This window comes from Muntiacus reevesi, chromosome 3 (assembly GCF_963930625.1).
Source record: "Muntiacus reevesi chromosome 3, mMunRee1.1, whole genome shotgun sequence".
NCBI lineage: Eukaryota > Metazoa > Chordata > Mammalia > Artiodactyla > Cervidae > Muntiacus > Muntiacus reevesi.
In genome coordinates, this window is record NC_089251.1 from 110,454,562 (window position 1) to 110,479,815 (window position 25,254).

General features: G+C 50.2%; 1 protein-coding gene across 1 annotated transcript in view; it reads left to right on the top strand.

The window, feature by feature from the left end:
- The window catches only part of MAN1C1 (mannosidase alpha class 1C member 1), a 147,678-nt gene that overhangs the window by 87,126 nt on the left and 35,298 nt on the right, over nt 1-25,254 (top strand). Inside the window, exon 3 of the mRNA XM_065930088.1 lies at nt 25,090-25,205. Within this exon, the coding sequence (XP_065786160.1) occupies nt 25,090-25,205 (116 nt within the window). The remainder of the gene's footprint in view (nt 1-25,089; nt 25,206-25,254) is intronic.

Sequence of the window (25,254 nt, forward strand, 5' to 3'; positions counted from 1 at the left end):
CTGCATTTAGTGAGCCCCACTGTGTTCCAGGTACTGAGCCAAGCCCTGAGGAGGTAGACTAGCCTCTGTTTTCAAGGCATCCACCCTCAGTCCTTTGGGATAACAGATGCATGGAACATTATAAGATAGCACGCAGGTGTTTATAGGGTCATGGAGAAGGTACCCCTGGGCTTGCTTTAATACAATACCAGTGACCTCCACACAGTTTAGGCTTCCTTCAGCAGATCCATGGGCTTGTTTTCAGACCACAGATGAGTCAGGAAGCCTTAGGGCTGACAGTTCCATTTAAACTCCATGGCTCCAGAGTTAGACAGCCCCATTGAAACCCCTCTGGCACTGGGCAGCCAGGAAATGGAAAATAGAACAAGGTGTTCAGAGCGAGCGTGGGAATTCGATTAGACTCCTCCTGTGCTCTAGGACTGTCTCTGTCTGCTATTTGCAGCCACAAAACAAAGCTACAGGTTACCCATGCACTTGTGAGCAGCTGGGGCCTCAGAGGGAGTTACGTAAACCTTCACGCTTCCTACAAGCCCCTCCTCAAATAGACACCCAGCTGGCATTTTTCCTTAAATATCACTCATTATTTTTAAAGGGGGAAAATGTTGGTGGCATTGAAATAGATCACACTTTAAAATGCAGAGTAGCAGAGAGACCGTTCAAATTATTCTCTTAATAGAGTTCTTCAGAGTGAGGAAGTGACGAGGGAACATAATCGCTCCTTTTGTCGTTTGAGCAAAATCTAAGAACTGCAATCCATTTGTCTGCAAATGTGTCTCTTTGGTACAAATTGCAGCAAGCAATCTATTCCCAGGGTAAATGGTCTTTAATTAAAGTCAGTCTCAGTGAGGGTAAGGGGTAGGAGAGGGTTGTTTGAAGCCCAAACTAACATAAATCTCCTTCTCTTCAAAAACATATTTTAAAAAAAGGAATTTTTTTTAAAAAATTACATTTTCCCCTTTACTTGATAATTAGGGAAAAGCTTTGTTTATAAATGAGACTACTCTTGCTCTTATTCATGAATAAAAATTTTGGTAGTGAGGGCTCTGAAAAGCAACAGGAAAAATTTCTGTAGCAATCCTGGTAAAAAAAAAAACACATCCTCAAGCATTGATTTTTGTAGCTGAAGTACATTATGTGTTTTGCATGAGCTTTTGAAAGCTTAGATAAATGAGGTGGCTCAGAAAGCAGATAAAAAAAATGGGAGGAAATTATACCGATCTGAAGGAAGATAAATGTCCACTAATTCCCAGATTAACATTTTAGACTCCTGTGTTTTTATAGGGGAATTTTTGCAATGCTGATAACATGAGATTGGTTTACAATGTCACATACCAGGTAGAATCAACAAGGCCTTGTTCGCGTTCTCAGAGTCAGCCATGCTTGAAAGGAAGTAGAGTTAATGCAGCAACCTGGTGTGGCCTGGTGCCCTTTTTAGATGGCAGCCCTGCTCCCAAGATGACATATTTTAAAGGTGACATTGATCCTTAAGCTCAACTGTTAGTATGCACTCTCTGGGTTGTGCGAGATAAAGACTGAAGCCCGTCTGGTTTAACCCCCAGACGTTTACTAGATCACTTAGTTTAAATCACTGGGATTGGATGGACTTCAGGCAATGCTTGATCCAGGCATCAAGTGAAGTCACCAAGGCTCCATTCCCCTTCTGTCTCTGTGCTCTGCTTCCTCTCAGTTGGCTTTATCCTCAGATTGACTGTTCCTTAATGATAGCAATTTGGCTACAGCTACTTTATCTTACATCCACTCAGTTTGTGTGTGGTATAAAAGAGCCACTTTTTTATTGCTCACTTGAAGTCCCAAGATTAGCTCTGACAAGCTTTAATGGGGCCCATGGCTCTGTCTGTCCCTAACATATCCTTAGGTCCAAAGGGATGAAAGGCATGGGTTGGCTGGGATCTAGATCACTCATTCCCATTGCCACGGGTCTAGACAGTCCCACTCCATGAAGAGTGACATGAACTAGGGGTGAAAGAGAAGAGGAGGGATCCCTGAAAGCAACTTGGGGACCTGTTAACCAAAAACATGGGCAAATTCTGGCTGTGAAACCTTAGATTTCTGCAACATCAACCTTTCATTCTTTCCTTCAGCAAATACCTGAGATCCCACAACAAGTCTTCTGGAGCTACGTGCAAGGGTTATGGGAGTGTTGAGGGGGCCTCAGGCCCTGTTCTCGGGAAACAAACACGTAGTCTGTCTTGTGTATATTAGTCTACTTGGGGTACCTAAACAAAATACCACCGGTCAGATGTCTTTACTGTCTGAGCCAGCAGGGAAGTTAGGTCGGATGTCTTAAGCAACAGATATTTATTTCCAAATGCTCTGAAGGCTGGTAAGTCCAGGATTGAAGTGCTGCCAAGCGGGGTTTCATTCTGAGGCATCTTCTCTTGGTTTGTAGGCACCCACCATCCTCCTGTGTGCTTACCTCTCATGACTTCTTTGTGGACTTACGGAACAAGAGCAAGACAGAGGGGAGAGAGAGAGAGAATGCACAAGCTCTCTATAGGAGTTCTAATCCCATCAGACAGTTCCACCCTCATGACCTCATCTAACCCTCATTACTTCCTGAAAGCCTCATTTCCAGACAGCATCACATTGAGGGGTAGGGTTTTGACAAGAATTTTGGAGACACACAAGCATTCAGTCCAGTGTCCAAGGTGACCGCTCTGGCTCCAGTCATCATGTCCACATTTCAGCCAGCAGTAAGCGAAAAGCGGGGGAGAAGGAATGTCCCTTCACTTTAAACATACTTTCCAGAAGTTGCACACCCCACTTTTGCTTACATCCCCAAGTTACTTCCACTTATATCCCCAAGTTACAATACAAGTTGGAACTTGTGTACATGCCTACACCTAGGTGCAAGGGAGGCTGGGAAATGTGGTCTTAATTCTTATGGCCATGTGCTCAGATAAAGTTGTGGTTTCTGTTTCTGTAGACATTAGGAGAGAATGCATATTAGGGGGGCACTTGCAGTTTCAGCCATACCTACACGATTTGCTCTCCTTGACAGGTCACTGCTCTTTTCTTCCATATGTCTCTCAAGTTCATTTTTAAAAACCAAGGCTTATACTCTGCCTTCTCCATGAAATCTCCTTGATTTAAACCCCAATTGAATCAGTAACTCTCTTTTTTTACTTTCAAATCAACTACATTGGTGTATAATTTTTTACAATAAAATACACCCAATTTTAAGTGTACTTAAAAATTCAATTGTTAAGTGAAAGAACATGACACAAGAGTATACACTCTATGATTCTATTTATAAGAGAATAACAGAAATTCTCAAAATTCAATGCATTTTGAGAAGTGCTTTTAAGCATCACCAAAATGACTGTCCTCAACCAGTCAATCCTAAAGGAAATCAGTCCTGAATATTTATTGGAAGGACTGATGCTGAAGCTGAAGCTCCAATACTTTGGTCACCTGATGCAAAGAATTGATGCATTGGAAAAGACTCTGATGCTGGGAAAGACTGAAGGCAGGAGGAGAAAAGGACGACAGAGGATGAGATGGTTGGATGGCATCACCAACTCAATGCACTTGAGTTTAAGCAGACTCCGGGAGTTGGTGATAGACAGGGAAGCCTGGCATGCTGCAGTCCATGGGGTCACAAAGAGTTGGATACGACTGAGCGATTAAACTGAACTGAACTGAAAATCACGATACAGAATATTTTGTCCTCTGAAAGTTCTCTCATGCCCCTCTGCAGTTGATCCTTCTTCAACCTCTGGCCCAGACAATCACTGATCTGCTTCCTGGTTTAATTTGAACCTTCTAGAGTCTCATAAATAGAACCATAGAGTGTGTACTCTTGTGTCATGTTCTTTCACTTAACATTATGTTTCTAAGGTTCATCCACACTGTTGTATGTATAGTTGTTTGCCCTTCTTTATTGTTGAATAGTATTCCATTGTATGACTATTCCATAGCTGGTTTTTTCCATTCACCAGTTGATGAATATTTGGGTTGTTTCCAATTTGGGGATATTACAAATAATGCTGTTTTGCATGTCGTGTACAAGTTTTTGCATAGATGTGTGTATACCCAGGAGTGGAACTGTTGGGTCATGTATTAAGTGTATGGTTAACTTTGTAAGGAGCTGCCAAAGTTTTTTTCAAAGTGGATGTACCTTTCTTCATCCCCACCAGCAGTGTTTGAGCTTGCAGTTGTTCCCCCATCATCGTCTCTGTCTTTGGTTCTACTCTAGGAAATTTCCTCAAGTTTATCATCCAACTCTTCTGTAGGGCTTTTATTTCTTCTGTCAGGCTATGTATTAATTCCCAAGAGTTGTTTTGCTTTGTGAATGTTCTTTTTTGAGCATCCTGTACTTATCGCATGGGTACAACATTTCCTTTTGTCTCTGTGAGGATATGATTATTTTTTTGTAGTTTCCTCCTTCCTGCAGAGTCTGTGTCCTCTCAATATACTTTTCCTGATCATTTGAGTGTATGTATGTGAGTTTTCCCTAAAATGTTTAGGGACCCTTGGCTGTGTGCATGTTAAATGGGGGCCAGGAAAGAAGGTGGTTGGGGCTCCAATGTGGTGAGTGGGTTTTGTTGACTGATACCTCACTGCAGGGTGAGGCAACAGGGAACTCTAGAAAAGGGATTTTGCCTTCTGTGGCTGCTCAGCATCTACTGAGATGTTTCCATTCTTTTCTCTGAGAGTGGACTCTGGGCTTCTGTTTGCTGAGAGCCAGGTAGGCAGGAGGACTAGGGGGCAAAGTGGGGCAGTCACAAACCCCCATGCTCTCAGGATGGTGTCCCCACCTCTGCCGGGTCTCCCATGGTCCAGAGACCCTCTATCTTACCCCCTCTCAAGACTCAACCCCTAGTTTTATGCTAGGATGAGAGGGAGACATTTTCTTGGCTGGCTAGATGTAGGAGAAAAGGGGTCTTTCCACCTTTTAAGATGACTTTCAATAAATCCTTCCAGAGATGCCTGGTGTTGCCACCAATTCCAGACCCTGTGAGGTTCTCTGGTATAGACCTGATGCCTGTGCTTTCAGCATCTTAGCATAGATTCTGTTTTCCTGGCTTTGCTAATTTAGTGTTACACATCTCTCTCTCTTTAGCAGAGGCCAAGATTGTTGCTGTTGCCTCTCCTCTGTTTTGTCCTTCTAAAATGATATCTTTAAAAAAAATTTATACTGTTGTTTTAGTGGAGTTTCAGGGTAGGGATAGAAATAGAGGCTAATGTATTCATCCAACCCACTCTCCGTAACCATAATCCCTTGCTCTTCTAATTGCTTGGAACCTTCACACCATCGTCTATAAAATGGGGCAAATGATCACTGTCCTGACAACCACCCAGGAGCCTTTGTAAAGATCAGATGAGTTTTGTGTAAATATTGAGTCAGCCAAAAAGTTCATTCAATTTTAAATAAAAATGAAAGACATTTTTCATTTTCACCAAGAACTTTATTGAACAACATATTCACTAACTGAGTGAACTTTTTGGCCAACCCAGTATTTACTGGTCTAAGTAAGTGATGCTGAACTGAGGATAGAGAGGACCTTCTAGAGGTTGGGACTGGAGAATAGATCACCCCAGGCTGAGGAATAATCTGGCCCCACAAGGACAATGCATAACACACACTCACAAATCTCACTGGCATGTAACACTAAGTTTTCATTTAGCCTGGGAGCCTTCAGGGTTTAGCAGCTCCAGGTTGGGTCAGCTGAGTGACTGCTGATCTCAAGTAGGACAGCTGACTGTGAACTATCCTAGGAGACCCTTGGCTGGGACAACTGGTCAACTCAGCTCTGCTCCACAGGTCTTTCCTTTTCAGGGTCTAGTCCCAGGGTGTTCTCACAGTGATGGCCATGCAAGTGTTTCTTCAAGCCTCTGCTTACATCACACTGGCTATCACCGGCTAAAGTTAGCCACATGCCTGAGCCCCGAATAAGAGGACAGGGCAGGAAAGCCCGCTCAGAGGGCAGAGGGCATGGGTACAGGGGCAAGTGAGAAACTAAGGCCAACAATGCAACCCTTGTCCCAAGAGTGCCCAGGTGTGGTTCTGAAACAGAGCACCCCTCCCTGCTTCAAGCTTTCTTTCCCTAAACCCAGAATACTTTACCTAAACCAGGAAGCTGGGGTCCTGCCACTCTGATTTTGCATTCAGTTGAAGGGGTCAGTCCTTTACATACTACTCAGAAGAAAGGCTCTCCATCTCTAAAACAATCAGAAATAATCTCTCCGATAGGAGAAATGCACTCCCCAGGCTTGGGCTGGGCTGTAGATCGCAAGCAGCCGATTTAATCTGCTTAATTATTTGATTCAATCAGAAGTTAGCTTAATTATATTCTTGCTTCTCACCTCCTTTGAATCCATTCTGGAAACTGATTATGTCTTTAACATCAGCCCAGAGATAAGCATTTCAATTGGGAAATGTAATTAGCCAAGGAAAATGAATGTGGGTGCTGCCTTTTGTCAAAGAGCCATTAAAACCCAACTCTGGTCAATATCAACAGTGGTATGAAGACAAAGGGCACAGTTTGTTCCTCTCATGACTGGAGAAGAAGGCCTGGCAGGAAGAGGGGAATTAGGCCTCTTGAGATCTTAGAGAAGGAGGTTCATTCATTCATTCATAAGACATTTCCAGGCCAGTTCTGGGCTGATAACAGAGATGCAAAGATGAGTTGGCCACATCCCTTATCCCTAAAGAGTTCTCCTCAAGGAAAGGACCCACCTGTAACTGTGACATACACAGTGCTGAAAATACAGAGGAAGGAGCCTCCTTCTGTAGCATTGTGGGGTGGGTAGTATCCAACTGGCCCTGAAACATGCGCTGGGGCTGCTCGGGCAGAGGAGAGTAGACTTGTCTTCTGGGTGGAGGGCCCAGCACGTGCCCAGGCACAGCGGCGTGAGAGCCCAGGAGCTGTTGCAGAAGCAAGCCTGCCCAGCGTTAGCCAGAGCACGGGTGTGCCGGGCACCCTCGGGCCACCTCACCTCACCTTTCAGTGCCCCTCTCCCCTTCCCCACCCTCCTTCTCCACCCCACCTTGCCTTCCAGCAGGAGTTCTGGAAGGATTCTCCCAAAGTGTTTGCTTGAACAGAAGTGTAAGATGTATAGCAGTCTGAAAGCTGGAGGGTGGATCCAGGGCAACTGAGAACAACAGATGTGTGTTCAGAGCTGAAGAACAGGCAGGCGGAGGTGGGGGCATCCTGGCAGAAAGGACAGCCGGGAGGAGGTTTGGCGGTCCAGTGTGCTGCCCTGAGAGTGACTGGAGCATGAAAGGAGAGGTGGGTAATGAGCTGCCCAGAGGGCGGAGGCTACATCACGGAGGGCCTTTTAGAAGGTAATTGGAGACCAGCTCGTTGGCCTTGGCCTCTGGGATGGGGGACTGCAGACACGCACTGCCTGGGCTGTCGCACCTGCTCAGCCCCTCGCCTGCAAGTCTCACTATTTCAAAAGCTCCACGTGTTCAGCGCAGTGGGCGCTGGTTTGCTGGGATCTCTGCCTGAGACTGAAGGCTGTCTGGCATGCGGCACGGTGGAGAGGTTACCTGGCCAGGAGGCTCCTGCACCTGGGAGAAGGAGGGGAGACCCCCTGCTGCCAAGGCCAAGGAACCGAGGGGCCGCCACACCTGTGCCCACCTGGCCTCTATTCACTTTGACCCTCAGTCATCCTTACCAGGAAAACTCAGCCAAGGGAGACTGAGCTAACAGAAGTTGCCAGACCCTGCCTCACTCTGAGACACCCACCCAACTAAACTATCTACCAGATCCCACCCTATCCGATCCATGCCCACTCGGGTTTTTAATGGAGTGGTGACCAGCACGTGTGCAATTTTATCTGCTGCTTTTTTGCTTGGTAGGATCTGGTAGCCTCCCTCTCTTGCTGCCCTCCCCAGGTTGGGACCCTTCTCGCTGGTGAGGCAACTGGTATAGGGAGACAGCACCAGTGTCATTTGTGTCATTGGCATTAAGGCTGTGGTTACTGCTTCCTTGCTGTGTAACCTTGGACAAGTTGCTTAACTTCTCTGAGCCTCCATAGATCACGTGGAAATGGAGATCACATGACCTCGGCTGGAGAACTGACAAAATGCTTAGTCTAGTGCTTGATATGTAGGACCTTCTAAGCAAGTGACTGAGGTTATTATGAGATGTTCGCAGGATGCAGCTCAGATCACCGCCTGGTGCGTTAGCTGGTTACCTTGAGCACCAGTCGTTGAATCTCTGTGAGTTTCAGTTTCCTCCTCAGGGGAATAAGGGTAATGGTATTCCTCAGAGAGGATATAAGGCTCAGACAGGTTCATTGTTGTGTGAAAAGGCTGTGGAGATGGATGCCTTTCGTCCTTGTTGTTGCTTCTTCTCTGTCTCTCCATAGCGCCGAGCCCAGGGTGTTGATGGTCTTCACTCCATCAGGTGATCTGAGAGCTCTTCACGTGCCTCCCACTAGCGCTGGCCAGTGGGCAGTGGGCAAAGGTGAGGGCACAGAAGGTGGAAAAGGTCAATGTCTGCACCCACCCACCTGAGCGCGGGGCCATGGGGCTATGTGTATAGGATGAGGTGGCCTTGCCCCGACTTTGGGCTCCAGAGGCTGGGGGTGGGGCATTCTCCATCCCCACCTCCAATCTATGGGAGCGGAAACCCTGTCCGCAAAAGGACATGTAATGACCGGGATCCTGTTAAAGTTGTCTTTGGCCGGAGCCAGCTCAGCATGTCACAGACCGCTCAGGCCTTCCCCCTGTCTCCTCTGCGGGTCTCAGCATCAGTCCTGGGAGTGCAGGACGGCTTAGTGGCAGGGTGAAGCGTGAGCCTCGGCCACCAGCACAGGCTTCCGTCCTGAGCCCCTGCTCCTTGCAGGCTGGCTGGCGGAATGCTCAACTGAACAAGGCTCTTCAGTCTCCCAAGATAGCAAGCATGTGCCCTGAGCACAGAACCTGCCAGGAGGACCTCAGAGAAGGATGCGGGGCTGTGCAGGGACATGACAAGGTTTTGATAACAGTGTCTACCTGACGTGTCTGAAAAATCAGATGTGCATCTTCCTGGCAGGGCATGCAATTTCCTGCTAATGAGCTGTGAGAGGCTGGAACAAGTTATCATCGGGGAGGCTGGGCTGACTGCTTCCCAGGGGAGCAGAAGCCAGGCCCCAGCCCCCTCCCTCAGCCATTTGGGGAGCATCTCTGCCAAGGGGCAGAACTAAAGCCCGGAGGGAGGGTCTCCAGTCTGGGTCGGGATCTGCTGCTAGATCTGAACCCCCTGACCGGGCCATCTCCAAGCCCTTGGCTGCAGTCCCCCCTGCCGGAGCAGGGGTCATACAGAGTGCCCTCCCCTGCAGGCTCTTGGAGAGATTTGAAGCCACAAGAGCAGCAATGTGTTCCCTCCCATCTGTCCTTATCAGCCCTTCACAACAATCCGCATTAGAGAAACTGTGGCTCAGAGAGGCAAAGTAACATGCCCACGGTCATGCTGTGTAATGGGTGTATTCATTTAAGGTAATGCGAGCTGCTGGAACAGATTAACCCAGAGATCATTGTATGGCTCGGGAGCAGACATTTATTTCTTGCTTGTATAAAGTCAGATTGATGGCAGGAGGAGGGAGCTCCACTCATCATGGTCCCTCAGGGACAGGGTAATAGAGGCTCCATCATCTTCAGATTGTGACTCCTGAGGTCACCTCAGCCTCGGAGGATCCCACAGCGGGTTTCATGGACCCGGCCTCAGTTTGTGTGTGAGTTACACACAAACTGTATTCCACTGGCCAGAACCGGGTCAGAGGGCCCCACCTAAACAGAAGAGAGGTGGGAAGCGCAGTTCCTGACTGGATGGTGGTTTCCCCCCAGCAGCTCTGCCCTGAGGAGGGGAAGCATGACCGCTGCTGGGCCTAATAGAGGATGTTTTTCTTACATAAAGGCCAGGGACCCTGGATCAAGTTTGATGGGAGGTAGGCCCTGAGAATTCAACAAGTAACCAACATGCACTAAGACCTGGAAGAAGACACAGGATGCCCCTGGCCCTCCTAGGTCGCAAACACTGCCCCCGCCTTCAGTAAAGCCCAAACGCCTCAGCCTGGCAGTCACTGACCTGCACAGGAGGGCTCCCTTGCAGCACTCCCTCCCTCATCCTGCTCCCCACACACCCTGTGCTCCTCCCTGGCCAACCTCCCACCTCAGGGCCTTTGCATGTACTGTGCCCTCTGCCTGGAACATCCGTCCTCCACATCTTGTCCCTGCAGACTCCCGTTTATCCCTCCTGATCCCAATCAGAGGTCGCCTGGGAGGCTTCCTTCCGCAGACTTAGCTGTGTTGCCAGCATTGACCGGAGAGCTCAGTGTGTACCAGGTTCCATGTGAAAGGATTTATAGGAATGAGCTCAGTCGTAACCTCCTGAGCCTCTGAGCTGGCTACCCCTTCTTATAGATCAGGAACCCAAAACAGAGCTTCAGGAACCTGCGTGAGGTCGCAGAGTGGGTGGCACTCACAGCTGGGACTTAACCACTGGGTCACTTTCCACCTTTTACTAGCCCCTGTCACAATGCATCACAATTATTTGCTCACTTCATACTTTGCTCTGAACTTGCTGTCTTTCTGAGGAAGCAGCTGCAGACTCCCTGAAGGCAGAGGTCATGGCTGATCCATCCTGGTCTCTCCCTCACCGTTGCCACCATGCTGAGGTCTGGGTGGCAATTTTCTCTCAAATAAATCCCTCATCCTCTGAGAACCAGAACCAGAAATTCTTCAGATTGTCATCTGTCATAATCCCCTGCCTGCTTGCCTGTCAGTTTTTGAAAGTTAACCTGAAACCATTTGAAAATGATCTGAGAGTCACAGCCCAGCCTTCTCCATGCATGATTAAGTACGATGGCTTTTTAATGATTTGAGCTGTGCCTTCCGTGGATTGACAAAAATGGATTACCATTTATTTCTGAAAACTGTGCCACTGAAATCAGATTTTTTTTTTTTTTTTCATTTTCTCACTCATCCTCGCAAACCTTTGCAGAGAATGACAAATACTTGGGCTTTAATTGTTAAGTTGCATGAGGGTGGCGCCTGAGAATTCCGAGAACTGCTCTCGCTGGGAAAGCCTTGAAAGGCTCCCAGGTTCGATCTTTGGGAAATTGAACTGTGTGTTTTCTCTGAAGCAGAGGGAGTTGTCTTCTGGGCCACGGCACGTCTGCTGCATTTGTTTATTGCATTGTGCTCCAGATCTAAAACAGAAGCAGTTCTCACCCAGGAAGCGTGCTCAGGGCTGTCGCACCAGGAATGAGAAGTGGGTACACGTGGGCAGGTGGGTGAGGAGCTCTCCCTGTTCAGTTCATGCACAGACCCTCCCCCTCCTGCCAGTCTCTGTGCCACATCCAAGCCACCCACATCTTCAAGGGGGTTGTTATTAGTCCCTTTTGACAAATGCAGACTCTCGGCTCAGAGAGGTTAAGGAGTCTGGTTGTGGTCACATAGCTGGTAATACACAGAGCCAAGGCCCAAACATTTTGACTAGAAGCCTATGCTTCTTCCATTATCACTGCTGTCTATTAAGAGAAATCAAATAAAATCAAGTGAAAGGTGACTCAGAGGCACCTACTGCAGCTGATTTTCTTATTTCTTATTTAAAGAAAAAAAAACCTTCCCTGCCCACCTGCACTCTCTCTAATAATATGCATTACCTGACATTAACCCCATTTCACAGATGAGGATGTTGAGGCTTATGTGGGTAAGCCCCCATCTGCCTCCAGCTAACCAGAGATCACACAGCTAGAAATAGTAAGGTAGGATTTGTTTCTACATCTCCCTGACTCCAAAATAAATTCCTCACCTCATCCTTTGTAGGAAATAAAAATCTGCCCAGAGGTCCCCCGTCTCACTTAGGTGGTCAACACAGATAGGTCTACCAGTGGGAAGTCTGTGCTACTTTCTGTGTAAAATGCATACAAATGTCCATTTTGTAAAGGGGAGGGGTTGGGGTGGCTTCTAGCAGATTCTGAAAGGGATCTACGGATTAAGGAAAGGGAAGGGCTCAGATATCTGTGGAGGAGGGTGGCCCCCTCCTCTGCCCTGGATGCTGAGGGTGAGTCAGGCGGGGCCGTCATGCACCTGATGGGAAGAAGGCCAGCTGGTCTGGCCTCTGCTCCTACCTGCGGGGCTCCTCCTCAGTTCTCTCTCCAGGTTAATTCTGTATATGTTGACTCAGGCCCTACTGAGCACACCCGGCATCGAGTGTGTAAGTGTGTGTGTGTGTGTTATTCGCTCAATCATGTCCGACTCTTTGCAACCCCATGGACCGTATCCTCTGCCCATAGAATTCTCCAGGCAAGAATCCTGGAGTGGGTTGCCATTTCCTTCTCCAGGGATCTTCCCGACCCAGGGATTGAAACCAGGTCTCCTGCATTGCAGGCAGACGCTTTACTGTCTGAGCCACCAGGGAAGCCATCATAGATGGTCTCAGGATGAATATGGCAGGATCTCTGACTTCCAGGCTCCTGCTTGTTAGAGATACAGACCAACAGGGACACTCCTAGAGTCGGCCTGGCCAGGTGATCAGCAGTGGGACCCAGAATGTGCGGGGAGAAAGCGGCACTCCCTCAAGGAGATCTGGGAAGGCTTTGTGGAGGCTTGTCTGAGCATCAAGGCAGGACTCCTGCAGGGAGGTACCAGCTGCTTTCACAAAGGCACTGCTCCCACCCACAGGTGGCAGGTGTTGCCAAGCCCTGAGGAGATGGCCTGGGGGTCTAGTGACTGTGGGCACCTCCCTGGGACCCTGTCAGGCCCTCTGAACCTGGCCAAGTTTCCAGAAACTGCACAGAAACAAGATGACCCAGCAATGAAATGCAGCCTCTCTGAGGCAGGCAGACTGAGTTGAATCCTGGCTCCCCATTCTTCAACCTTGGGAACCTTCCATGACCTGTCTCAGCCTCAGTTTCCCCACTTGATAAAGGGTGACACAATTGCACCCTCCTCAGAGGGTTGTTGGGAGGCTGTTTAAAGAGAGCCCCCATCTGCCTCCACACAGGTTCAGTCGAGGCTGGCCGTGGACCAGAAGTGGTGTGATCTCTGACCCTCAGGGTGATTCTGCGAGGTGGAGGTATGGTTGCTCCATTGTACAGATGAGGAAACTGAGGCAGCTAGTGAGTGGGGCTCTAGGGCTTGGCCCATTCCCTGCAGCTCAGCTGTCCCAACGACTGGAGGGACCTTCGTCTGGGGCACAGCTCTGTACCAGGCTCTCCCGGCACGCCTCTGCCGTCTCATGCTTCTTGGGGTGAATAGGGCCTCTTTGATTTCCTTGCTTTTCCCCTTTCCAGGAGTCATCATTCATCTTGTTATCACAGCCTTGCATCTGTGCCTCTTGGCTCTGGCCCGCAGGCTGTGTTTGCCATGATCAATGCATAGCTCTGTGTGGCCACCATGTATATACAAGATGACATTGTGACCCTGCATCCACCGGCCTGGGAGGCCCTGGCGCTTTCAGAGGGCAGCTGGAGGCTCCCGCCGACGGGGCTGAAGTGAGGTGACTGGCTGATGTTGTCCTGTGCCCGTGGTTTTTCTCCTTACCCTGAGCTGGCGAACAGCCCCCCACCAGCTGGAGGGGATCCAGCTGCCTTCAGGGGATCTCAAAGCACAGGCCCAGGTGCTCCCTGCCTCCTTCCTACTCATCCTAAGTGACTAGGGGCACTCCTCAGCCACCATGGGCAGCTCCCAGGATTATTCTACCTGGGGTCCCCACTGGGGTCCCCCTCCAGGACACTCTTCACACAACCGCTTGTGTGTCGCTTTAAAACACCAGGCAGCTGGGGTCCCCAAGCCATCCACACGAGACTTCCTGAGCCCCCAAGCCCCTGTGTGGTCTGGCCCACCACCCCTCACCACCCACTCTGTTCCCTCTTTCTCACCAGCCCGTGCCTCCTCTCTGCTGCCCACGCAGGCCAAGACTTCCCAGCTCTGTTCTATTTGCTCTGTGCCTGCCTGGCCTGCCCCGACCCCCTCTTCCCTCCTTCCTTCAGGCCTCGACTCAAAGGCTTGGCCGCGCCCCTGCTCTCTTTCCCGCTACCGCACGCGCACCTTTGTGGCTCGGTGCATCGTGTGATACCTGGTTGGTATCTTTCTCCCCACCAGACCTTCAGCTCCTGGAGGGTGGGGACCGGGACTGTCCGCTCCCCACTGTGCTCAGCGCGGGGGGCACAGCCTGAGCACTCCACAGTGTGTTTTCGGGTAAATGAATAAACCTGGGACAAGTGACTTAATTCTTGAAGTTTCCATCTTTATCTGTAAAAGAGGGACAATGATAGAGTTTTCACAAGGCTTCAAAAAGATGTGTGTAAACATATAAGACTGTGCCTGGCACGGAGCGCTGTCTACAGCTGTTCTTGTTAACCTCTGTGGTTGGCATTTAAGAGAATCCCACATTCCACAAGCGAACTTTGGTTGGGTGTCCGCCCTGGGCCAGGATTTCAGAGATTCGTGGACTTGGTCTCTGCCCTCCCCTCCAACGCCCTCCACACCTGCCACCATGTTAGGAACAGCCCCTGTTACGGGCCCTGACTCTCCAGAGTCTTCATCATCCAGGTGGGAGGCAGTGGGTAGAGGGCATCATTCAGTACATCTCAGTGACAACTTTACTCTCCAGGGCCTGTGCCAGCTTCCGTTAAACAGGCTTAGATTCTGCCCTGAAGACACTCACTGCCCGGGATGGACTTGAGAAAAGGACACAGATTTCTATAATGAAAGTTGAAAAGCAATTCTTTTATAAACATTCAGAGGAGGATGACCTCTAGTCCAGGTGCGGCAATCCGGGATGTCTTCACGGAGGAAGCAGCATTTTCTCCAGGACTTAAAGTAGATATTGCGTTTGGCCATCTGTGGAGACACTTTGGGTTAGAAGAGGCACTTCCAAGCAGACAGAATAAAGGGCTGGAAGGTGAGAAAAGGTGGACCTCATAGAGTCTGTAGTCGAACTAGAGTATAGAAAACATGCCAAGACTATTCAGAAACAGGACTGAAAGGGCATTATATCGGTCATCTATTTCCAAAATAATGCCATGTAAAAAATTACTCCACAGTGAGTGGCAGACAACAGTCAGCAATTATTTTTTGTTCATGTGGCTGCATATAGGCTGGGGTTTGGTTTATCTAGGCTGCGCTCAGCTGGTTCAGGTCTGCTCCATCCATCTGTCATCCTTCATGGACCAGTGACTGTTTGAGACTTGTTCTTCTCCTGGTGAAAGGTGGGCATGCAGGAGGGCAAATCCACCCATGCGAGCTTATTTCAAACCTCTGTTCAAGTCATGTCCACTAATCCCACTGGCAAGTCTCAGGGCCGAGCCTAAAGTCAGAGCCAATTTTAATTCCCTTCCCACCATGATACCAAAGCAGGTTACATGGATAAGACCAAGACTGATGGAACAAGGATGTTCACCCTTCCCATGGAGGTGGAGAGACAGTACTGAGTAATCGTCTAATTTGCAAGGGGAAGCCAAACCATGGAAGGACTCTGGGTCTGCCCTCAGGAGGTACCCAGAGCAGTGGTTGGGTTTAGGGTCTCTTGGGGTGAGCAACCAGCACTCTGGCTTTTGCTCTTCTTCCTGTTGAGGCAAGAAGTGTGTTAAAAATGCCAGAGTGTCTGCCCAGCTTGGTCCTGCCTTCCTGAGAGCCCGCAGCTCCTGCCTGCTTGGCCCTTAGGCCGTGCCATCCTTTCCTGCCGAGTCGAGGGTATGCCTTCCTCTGCCAGAACTGAGCCTGAAGATAACGGCCCTGTGCTCAGAGCACCTACTGTGTGCTGGGGATGTCGGATTCTCTGGTACTGAGCACATGCTGAGTGCTTTGTTATACATCCATCTGAAGTGGCCACTCTGTTCTCAGAAGGAGGCCCCATTGTCCAATTTTTCTGAGCCCCAGGGAGGTCAAGTCAGTTGTCTGTGATCCCACAGCTGGGAAAGGATGAAGCTGGGTTAAAACCAAGTCTGTAAAGTCATGTGGTCTGAAAGGTGATGCCTGGTTACAACTGTGAGTGCCCTGAGTTCCAGTTTCTCCATCTGCCTTTTCTTCTCTCTGAGATGTTCTGAGATGAAAGCAGTTCAGAGCTTGTTACACAGCACTGTTGGAGGGAATTGTCTGAATACCAGTTTCCAGGTCAGCCTGCACCCCCAGCTCTTATTTAAAAACAAACAAAACATTAACATTTTGAAGCACACTCTGTTTTCCAATAAGGAACCCTGTCCAGCAGGCTGCTTCAATGAACCGTGTCTAGCCATTCGTCGCAGTAAACGTCATCCGGCGGTCGGCCGCAGCAAGCGTTCTCCAGCTGGCTGTGGCCGCAAAGCGTGGCATGTGTTTGGGAAGGATGCAGGAAGCCATTAGTTCCACCAGGGCTCTGATGTCAGCAGCTGCCCATCATGTCCCTCTGACAGTGCTTTCCTTGGATAACTGGCCACTGCTATGAGCACTGTGTTTTCTCCAAGGCCAAAAGGGCTTGTGAAATGTTTGGAAATCCCTAAGAAAGTGCTGTGGGTATTTCCGCCAGCCATTTATTCATGCAACAGCCATTTGTTCTTGCCTTCTTGGTGCCTGGCTTGAGGATGGATGCTGGGGCTCCTGGGAAGAGTCAGACCTAGCCACGGCCCTCCGGGATTCACGGGCAAAGATGATTCATGGGCAAAGATGTCAGATGCAGGGTGGACCGTGCTGTGACTGAGGCGCCTGCTGCAGAGCAAGTCAGGTTTGCAAAGGAGGGGGTGGTCAGCTCTGCTTCGTCGTTCTGGAACATCCTGAGAAAAGACACAGCGCTCGCATCAGCAGACACTGCAGCATGTTTGGGGAGCTGCTAGTGGTCTGCTCTGGGCAGAGTATCACATGCAAAGAGAGCAGAAGGGAGGTGAGGCTAGAGAGGGTGCCACGGCCTGGACCACAGGCCCCCGGCACACTGTGCCCAGGACTTTGAACTTGGAGAACAGGAGGCTTTGAGGGCTTTTTTAAAGGGCAGTGATACAGTCAGATCTGATCACCTTTTATTAACCAGCTTCTAGTAAGAACATTCTGTTGGGTTCCAAGAATATTTCCTAAAAAATATCTTTAGTCCTTCCGGAGGCACCAAGAAACCTTTTCCTGAAAATACTAAGCCCTTGAACACAACTTTATGTGATCGACAAACTGATCATTACGGAAAGCTTCAAGGAAAAAATTCCTCCTGGAGGAAAACAAATAACCCAGACCTGATAAAAATGGAGAAGTCCTCATCCCTAAAATATTATGCAGCCAGAAGACGTCAGTTCAGTTCAGTCACTCAGTCGTGTCCAAGTCTTTGTGACCCCACGGACTGCAGCACACCAGGCTTCCCTGTCCACCAGCAGCTCCTGGAGCTCACTCAAACTCATGTCCATCCAACCAGCTCATCTTCTGTCGTCTCCTTCTACTCCCGCCTTCAATCTTTCCCAGAATCAGGGTCTTGTCTAATGAGTCAGTTCTTCGCATCAGGTGGCCAAAGTATTGGAGTTGCAGCTTTAACATCAGTCCTTCCAATGAATATTTAGGACTGATTTCCTTTAAGGTGGACTGGCTGGATCTCTTTGCAGTCCAAGGAACTCTCAAGAGTCTTCTCCAACACCACTGTTCAAAAGCATCTGTTCTTTGGTGCTCAGCTTTCTTTATGGTCCAACTCTCACATCCATACATGACTACTGGAAAAGCAATAGCTTTGACTAGACAGACCTTTGTCCGCAAAGTAATATCTCTGCTTTTTAATATGCTGTCTAGGTTGGTCATAGTTTTTCTTCCAAGGAGCAAGCATCTTTTCATTTCATGTCTGAAGTCACCATCTGCAGTGATTTTGGAGCCCAAGAAAATAAAGTCTGTCACTGTTTCCATTGTTTCTCCATCTATTTGCCATGGAGTGATGGGACCAGATACCATGATCTTAGTTTTTTGAATGTTGAGTTTTAAGCCAGTTTTTTCACTCTTTCACAGAAGACCTCAGGTAGTTTTAAACATTGTACTTTGGGGTAGTGAGGATATCGCTTTAATTCATCCTCATAGAAACCCAGAACATTCCACTGCTACTGCTGCATATCAAATTACTCCAAAACTTACTGGCTTAAAACAATGATTTTATTATGCTCACAGATCAAGTGGGCTAAGAATTCAGAAAGGGCACAATGGGGACAGCTTATCTCACTGCCAGGCTGTATGGCCCCTAACCTGGAAAGCTTGAAGGCTGAGGGTGACTTGATAGCTGGAACCTTCTGGAAGCTTTTTCATTCCCATGTCTGGAATGGATGCAGACTGTTGATTGGAAGCTCAGATGGGCTGTCCGTCAGATAGCATACGTTTGGCTTCTCCACGTGTTCTCTCCTCGTGGGCTCTCTTGGGCTTCCTCTCAATATGGTAGCTGGTCCCAAGAGCCAGCATTCCAAGAGATAGGAAGTAGAAACTGCCTGTTTCTTAAGGTCTGGGCCTGAAAACTAGCACATCATCCATTTTGCTTTATTCTGTTATTCTAGGTAGTCACAAAGTGGTACCCGGGTTCAAGGAGAGGAGTTGTGGGCAGAGGTTCTCTTGTGGGATGGGACGTCCTGTGGAATCCATCTTTGGGAACTCAACCTGCCCCACAGCCACAGTGGTTTCTTTGGAAGCTGAGAAAGACATTTGTGTTGTTGCTTTACAGATTAAGAAAAGTCTCTGGATTGTATCATCAAATTAAATGCAACCATTAGTAGTTAGCTCTGGGGATATTGTGATAATAGGCTACGCCTTGGGTGATTTTTTTTTTTTTTCCTATCTAAATGTTCTTTCTGGAGCTTATGTTGCCCAGCCTGACCCATTTCTCTTCGCTAATACAATGTCACATAAAAACCTCATCATCATTAATATGGCAGAGTTAGGAGAGACTATATGAACCACAGTCCAGCAGGGCAGGGTGGTTCATGGCCAGGCAGCCCCCAGGGGAGGAGGCCATGGGGTCCCAGGGTCCGTTCCCCTGCAGAGCCTGACATGTGAGACAGATAGCTCTGTGCAGGGCAGTGGTCTGGACCCGCTCAACCACTCTGGCCGATCTGGCCACAGCCTACTGGGAGAGTCTCCTCTGTCTATTGGCACCAGCTCCTAGAACACAGAGTTAAGCTGCCCTGGACGTGGTCACTGAAGATGCCCACGTGATAAGTTCAGTCTGTCTAACCCACACATTTACCTTTAATGTCTCTGGGTGCCAGACTGTAGCTGAACACAGAAAGATATGAATGAGCCACAGCCCCTTCGAAGCCTTCCCTGCCCCGGGAAGGGGCCCCATTATTCTGAAATGCTCATCAGGCACCTGTGATGGGCAGGAAGTGTTCTAGACAGTGGAAGATCGCAGTGCACAGAACGGAGCCTCCCCTCCAGCAGTTTACACTCCGTTGGGGAGACAGTAAACAGGGAAGCAGATCCCTGTGTGAGGTTGCCAGGGACAAAGGCACTGAAGATAAAGGAGAGGGAAGAGCTATCACAAGTGCCAAGGCCAAGGCTCTAGGGCTTGGAGGGCTCTGGGAGCAACAAGCAGCTGGTGTGGAGGGAGGGAGGCCAGGCAGAGAGAGGAAGCCAGGGCAGGATCACAGCCCTCCAGGCAGTGGGGGGACCCCTGGGAGGTCCTGAGCAGAGGAAAGGCGGGACATGACTTGCATTTCTGAAGGTGGAAGGCCAGAGGAGGTGAGGAGTGGGTGGAGGCTGAAGCTCTTATGAAGACAGAGCCACCAAAATTTGCTGCAGGATAAGATGTGGGGGTGAGAGATGAAGAATCCAGGGCTTGGGGCCACAGCTCTTGGGAGGAGGGGGTTGGCTTTCACCAAGGTGGGAAGACTGTGGGAGGGACAGGTTGGGAGGGAGGGGCAGGATTTGCCTTCAGACAAGTTACAGTCGGGGTGTCTCTAGATCTCCAAGTGGACGTGTGAGTAAGGCGTGTTGGATGGTGAGTCTGGGCTGGAGGTCAAGGTCCTGGCTGGATATTTAAATCTGGGAGTCATCAGCGTGTGGATGGTATTTAAGCCATGAGATCAGATTGAGTCACTAAGAAGAGGAAGGAGAACAGACAAGAGGCCTAAGGACAGAGCCCCAGGCTTTCAAGGCCTGGCAATGAGGAAGAACCGGCAGAGGAGACTGGGAAAAAGCAACCACAGGGTGAGAAGGAGAAACAAGAGGAAGAGGGGTGTCCTGAAGGCCAACACCCAGCCCAGAGCCAGCGTGAGGCCAGGGAGTCCGTCCGTGCAGGAGATGGGCCATGCTGGTCTCCTCCCTCCTGTCGGCCCACGCCACTGGCCGCTGTCTCTTGAGCCTGGAGGCGACCCTGCTGCAGACTTGAGCCCCTGCTGTTACAGAGGACAGGGCAGTAGATGGACAGCTCCGTTATGGTGATGAAAGTGGAGATGAGCGTGCACGAGCCTAGAGGGTGGGCCCCGAGGGGCTGGTGAGGACCTCTCCGGGAGGGTAAGACTTCATGCAGATTGTGGGGGGAGGATCATGGTGGCTTCCTGGCCGAGGAGGCACTGGGCGGGCTCTAGATCCCCCAGGAGAAGGGGAGATGGGGAAGGCGATCCCTAGCAGAGTTTACAAAAGTGTCACAGAAGTCAGGGCAGGTGCTAAGGCTGCAGGGAATGGTTGGTGGCATTGGGGTTGGGGGCTCTGGTCTTCGGGGCTGCAGGGAAGGGGTGTGAGAGAGGCCTTGGGAGCGTTTGGCCTCAAGGAGTTCTCAGTCTAGTTAGTGGGAATGTACTGCTCAGTGAGGTACAGTACAGGGCGGGAATGAAGGGCACCTGAGTGGGAGGCCTGGGAAAATCCTATGGGAGCTCTCTGGGCAGGAGGAGGTTGGCTGGGTGCAATCAGAGAAGGCTGCCAGTGGGAGATGACCTTGAAGAAGGTGGAAGCTTTGCGTGTGCCCAGATGCACAGAGAAGCTCTCTTGTCAGAGGAGACCACACATGCAAACGTAGGGAGGTCAGAGCATGCAGACTGTGTCCAGGAAGCAGAGCTGGATGGGAGATGATATTAGCCAGATCCACTGGACTCAGACCCAAAAGGCCTCACCCCCTGTCCCCAGTCATTGCATGGGTACTGCAAAACCTTAGCAGGCTCCTGAGCTGGGGCAGGGGCACGGTGGGTCTGGTTTTAGGAAGACAGGTAAGGTGACAATGTACAGGGTGATTCAGAGAGGCCTGGGAGGCAGGCAGACCTTTTTGGAGGCAGATGCACAGCCAAGTCAGGTGTGGGAAGCAGCAGACATAGGTGGGACCTGTGTGACGCTTTTCCTTTAAGTTGAGGTCAAGACTTTTACAAGCTGCGTCTGGTGCCCACGGGGTGGTGAGAAACCAGTAATGCAGGAATGTCACAAGGCCTCGGTGACCCTAGAAAACTTTGTGGAGGGGCTGCCCAGGGCCAACTGGGGACAGAGGGCCACATTTCTGCTTGTAGGGGCAAGCACGTGTACCCAACATCGTGCCAGCTCCTTTTCATCGGCCGCCACACTTAACCCTCCCAGCAGCCTTACCAGGTTGGTCCTGCTGTATTCCCCCCTCTTGCAGATGAGGAAAACTAGGCTCAGCGAGGTAGTGACTTGCCCTGTCACACAGCTAGTACATAACGGAGCCAGAATGTGAACCCATGCCTCCCTGGGCCAGACCAGCATTTCAAGGTGAGCTAAGGGACCCCAGAAATAAGAGCAGTGAACTGATAAGTCAAGCGCTTACTCTGTGCCAGGCACATACAAGTGTATTTAGGCTGGGCATTATATGATACCCTTGTCCCAGCTCAGGAACCTTCAGTGGCTCCCCAGTACCCCGGCCCAGGGGTCTTTACCTCAATTTACAGATGAGAACTTTGGCACTTAGAGGAGATGTGTTGCTGACCCAATCTGGGATTTGAACCCAGAGCTGTGGTTTGGTTTTTTTGTTTTTTTAACAGACCCCACTGCCTCGATTCCTGGAGAAGGAAATAGCAACCCACTCCAGTATTCTTGCCTGGAGAATCCCATGGATAGAGTGAGCCTGGCGGGCTACAGTCCATGGGGTCGCAAGAGTCAGACACGACTTAGCCACTGAACCACCACCACCACTGCCTCCTGCTCGGGCAGAAAGAGGAGCCAGCGGTGTCCTTTGCGAACACGAGTTCAGAGCTAGAGCTGGGAGAGTGGGCTGCCCCAGCCCAGGGAAGCTACCAAGCCAGTTGCCTGACTCTCTGCACCCCTCTGGCTCTTTCCTGACAAGTTGTGGGCCTGTTGACTGAACGGACGGATCTCCTTTTCCCTGGGGGAGCCACCCCAGACGGGCCGCAGGTGCAGATAGAGTTGACTTCGGGATCACACCTTCTTTCCTGCCTGGCGGCTGGGCCACCAAGCAACCTCTGGCCTGAAACAAAAAGCTTTCCAATAAGTGACTTGCTGGCCTGCGGCCCAGCAGGGTGGTGGTGGGGGGCGGGGTGAGAGGAAGCGGAGAGCTGGGGCAGAACCCTGCCAACAGATCTCTTAGTAAGCGGCCTCGGGAGTGTTCGGGAGCACAGCTGATCACAAGGCGCCCTGGCTGCCCTCCCGGCCCAGCCGAGGTCCCGGGGCCTCTGGGCTCAGGGTCAACCCAGGAGACGGAGGGCCCACGGGGTGAAAACACCCGCCAGCCTGGAGACAGGATCCAGGAATCAGATACTCTGGGCCGCCTCGCCCTTGGCCCTGAAGGACACGCAGCTTGGGCTTCTCTTCTCACTGATCGGAGCAGCCTCTGGGCCCCGCCAGGAAGGGGGCTCAGCTAGCAGATTCGAAATTGTTTCCCAGCGAACCGAGATGCCCTCATACGGAAAACACATTACATGTGGCCCAGCCTGGGGCTTCTCTCCTCCCTCGGCCTAAACTTGAAGGGGATCTCTCTGGGGTCCTCATCTATGAAATCTAGGGGTGAGGCAAGGGGGGATCTCAAGAATTCCTCCAGGCCCTGAAGAACTCAGGTTTGAGGCCCTGTGGTGAACGGGAAGGGGGCCCCGACATCAGAGTCTGGAGCGTGGATGCCAGGCCAGCACCCTTGGGTCTGGGCATGTCTCTGTCCGTGTGTGGCCCATCCGTGTCCCAAGGCCTGAGCACCTCAGGAGGGTCCAGAGTTCCCACGAACTGTGTTCGGCCTTGGACACCTGCCTGGAAGCAGCTGGGATAAACCAGGAAAAGATCAATTTTGTTTGGCTTTGAGTATGTTTTCCTATTAATGCTTAAGTGTGGGAAGGGTTGATATTCTGGAAATTCAGTTCAACCCAAACGCCAAAGCCATCCCAGGACACACGTCTCTGGACTGGGAAGCGAGTCGTTTCCCCCGCACCCCCACCACCCACCCCCCGCCAGCCCTCCCTACCCTCTACTCTTCCTTGCAAAACCCTTCCCCCTGGAAATGGCTCTTGAACCTCCAGACTTAACTTTCTGCCAACTTCTCCCAGGCCTACCTCCCATCCTTTTCCAGGGCACGCCTTTTATCTGACCTTGCCTGGCCTAGAGAGGTGGTTAAGTGTTTGAGTTTCATAGGAATTACTCTGCAAAGTCAACACAAGTGAGCAGTTAGGGGAGCAGTAATTAAGGAGATCAGACACTAGCTCTGAATGCAGGAGGGCACACAGAGCCGTGCTTCAAACTCAAGTGGGGCTCAGCACCCGTTGGCCAGCTCTGGCGGCCGCTGGGGGAAGGCAGAGCCTGCGAGGCTCAATGCTTTGAGCCTCTGCAAGGAGTGCATTGAAGGAACAATACTCTTAAGTTACCCCCTAGTACCTGAAGGAAGTTACTACTGCCTGTGATGACTGTAGGACAGAGTTGATGGGAGCCTGCCGTTTCTTCCAGGAAGCCCTCCAGGTTGCACCAAACGCATCTTTCTCCCCCCTTTCCTCCTTCACCATCCTCTACAAGCCACTCGCTGTTGTCCCACATGGGGAGGTCTTCTCATTGCTTTTCTGTCTGGCTTGTGAGGGGGAAACTGTACAGTTTTCTCTGCCTTTACTCCCAAGACAGGAGTCTGAGGCCCAGGGGTGTCCATGGACTCTTTAGTTTGTGCATGTGTTTGGTTTCTTTGCTCAAACTATCTTTCCTTTTTTTTTTTAGGCAGAAATAAATTTCTGGTTATAAAAATAATCCATGAGCTAGAAGCAATCAAAAAGCACCTGTAATCCTCACCCTCAGAGATAACCACTGAATCACTTCCTGCCAGACTTAATTCTGTACTAGCTTGTCCATACTGGCAAGCAGTAAAGAAATTATACTCTGCTTTTTTTTTTTTTTTTTGCAATTTAATCTTTTTAGCTTATCAGATCCTGTGACCATCTCCCCAACTGATAGTCCTTCTCACTTGTGTGAATGTATGCATAGTGTCCTAGTTTGTACGTAAGCCACAATTTGTATAACTGATGCCCTATTATTGGACTTGGAGCTTTTTTCCCCCAACTTTTACCCATTATATTTGGGGTTTTCCTGGTGGCTCAGATGGTTAAGAATATGCTTTCAAGCTCTACCTGCAAGACCTGGGTTCTATCCCTGGGTTAGGAAGACCTACTGGAGAAGGGAATGGCTACCCACTGCAGTATTCTTATCTGGAGAATTCCATGGATAGAGGAGCCTGGTGGGCTATAATGGGGTCACAAAGAGTCAGACACGATTGAGCGACTAACACTTTCACTTTTCACTTTCTCACCCATTATATGTTACTGCAATAAATGCCTTCCTGGGTAAATATTTATGAACATCTTTTTTCTTAGCATAAAATAAAGAATGGAATTGAAGAGTCAGAGGACTAGCACATTTTTAAAGATTTTGTAGACTAAATACCAGTTCACCCACCCCTCTGCTCACCCTGCGGCATCACGGAAAAGTGGTAGGTGCCCGCCTGGGGACTTGCTGCAGATGGAAAAGTGAACCAAGGTCTGGGAAGCTGCTCAGCCCTTGAACTTGTCTCCCCGACCCACCACCCCCTCTTTGCTGCCCTGAGGAGGAACCAAAGGGAGGACCCTGGGTCCCAGATGTGCCTTTAAAGGCTGGTGGCCTGGGGTCTCCCCGAGTTGTGCCTGGGAGCCTGCCTGGGTATTTAGAGGAGGCCTGGCGAATGGTGGCTTATGGTTGGGGTGGAAAGGATGAGAATGACCCTGGGTCACACCCTGCATCCTCTGTGCCTGCAGGAGGCCTCAGCGGGGCCACGGTCATCGACTCCCTCGACACCCTCTACCTCATGGAGCTGAAAGAGGAGTTCCAGGAGGCCAAGGCCTGGGTCGAAGAGAGCTTCCACCTGAACGTGGTGAGTCCAAGACCTCCTGGGGTACTAGGGCTGGAAGGGGCCTGAGAGG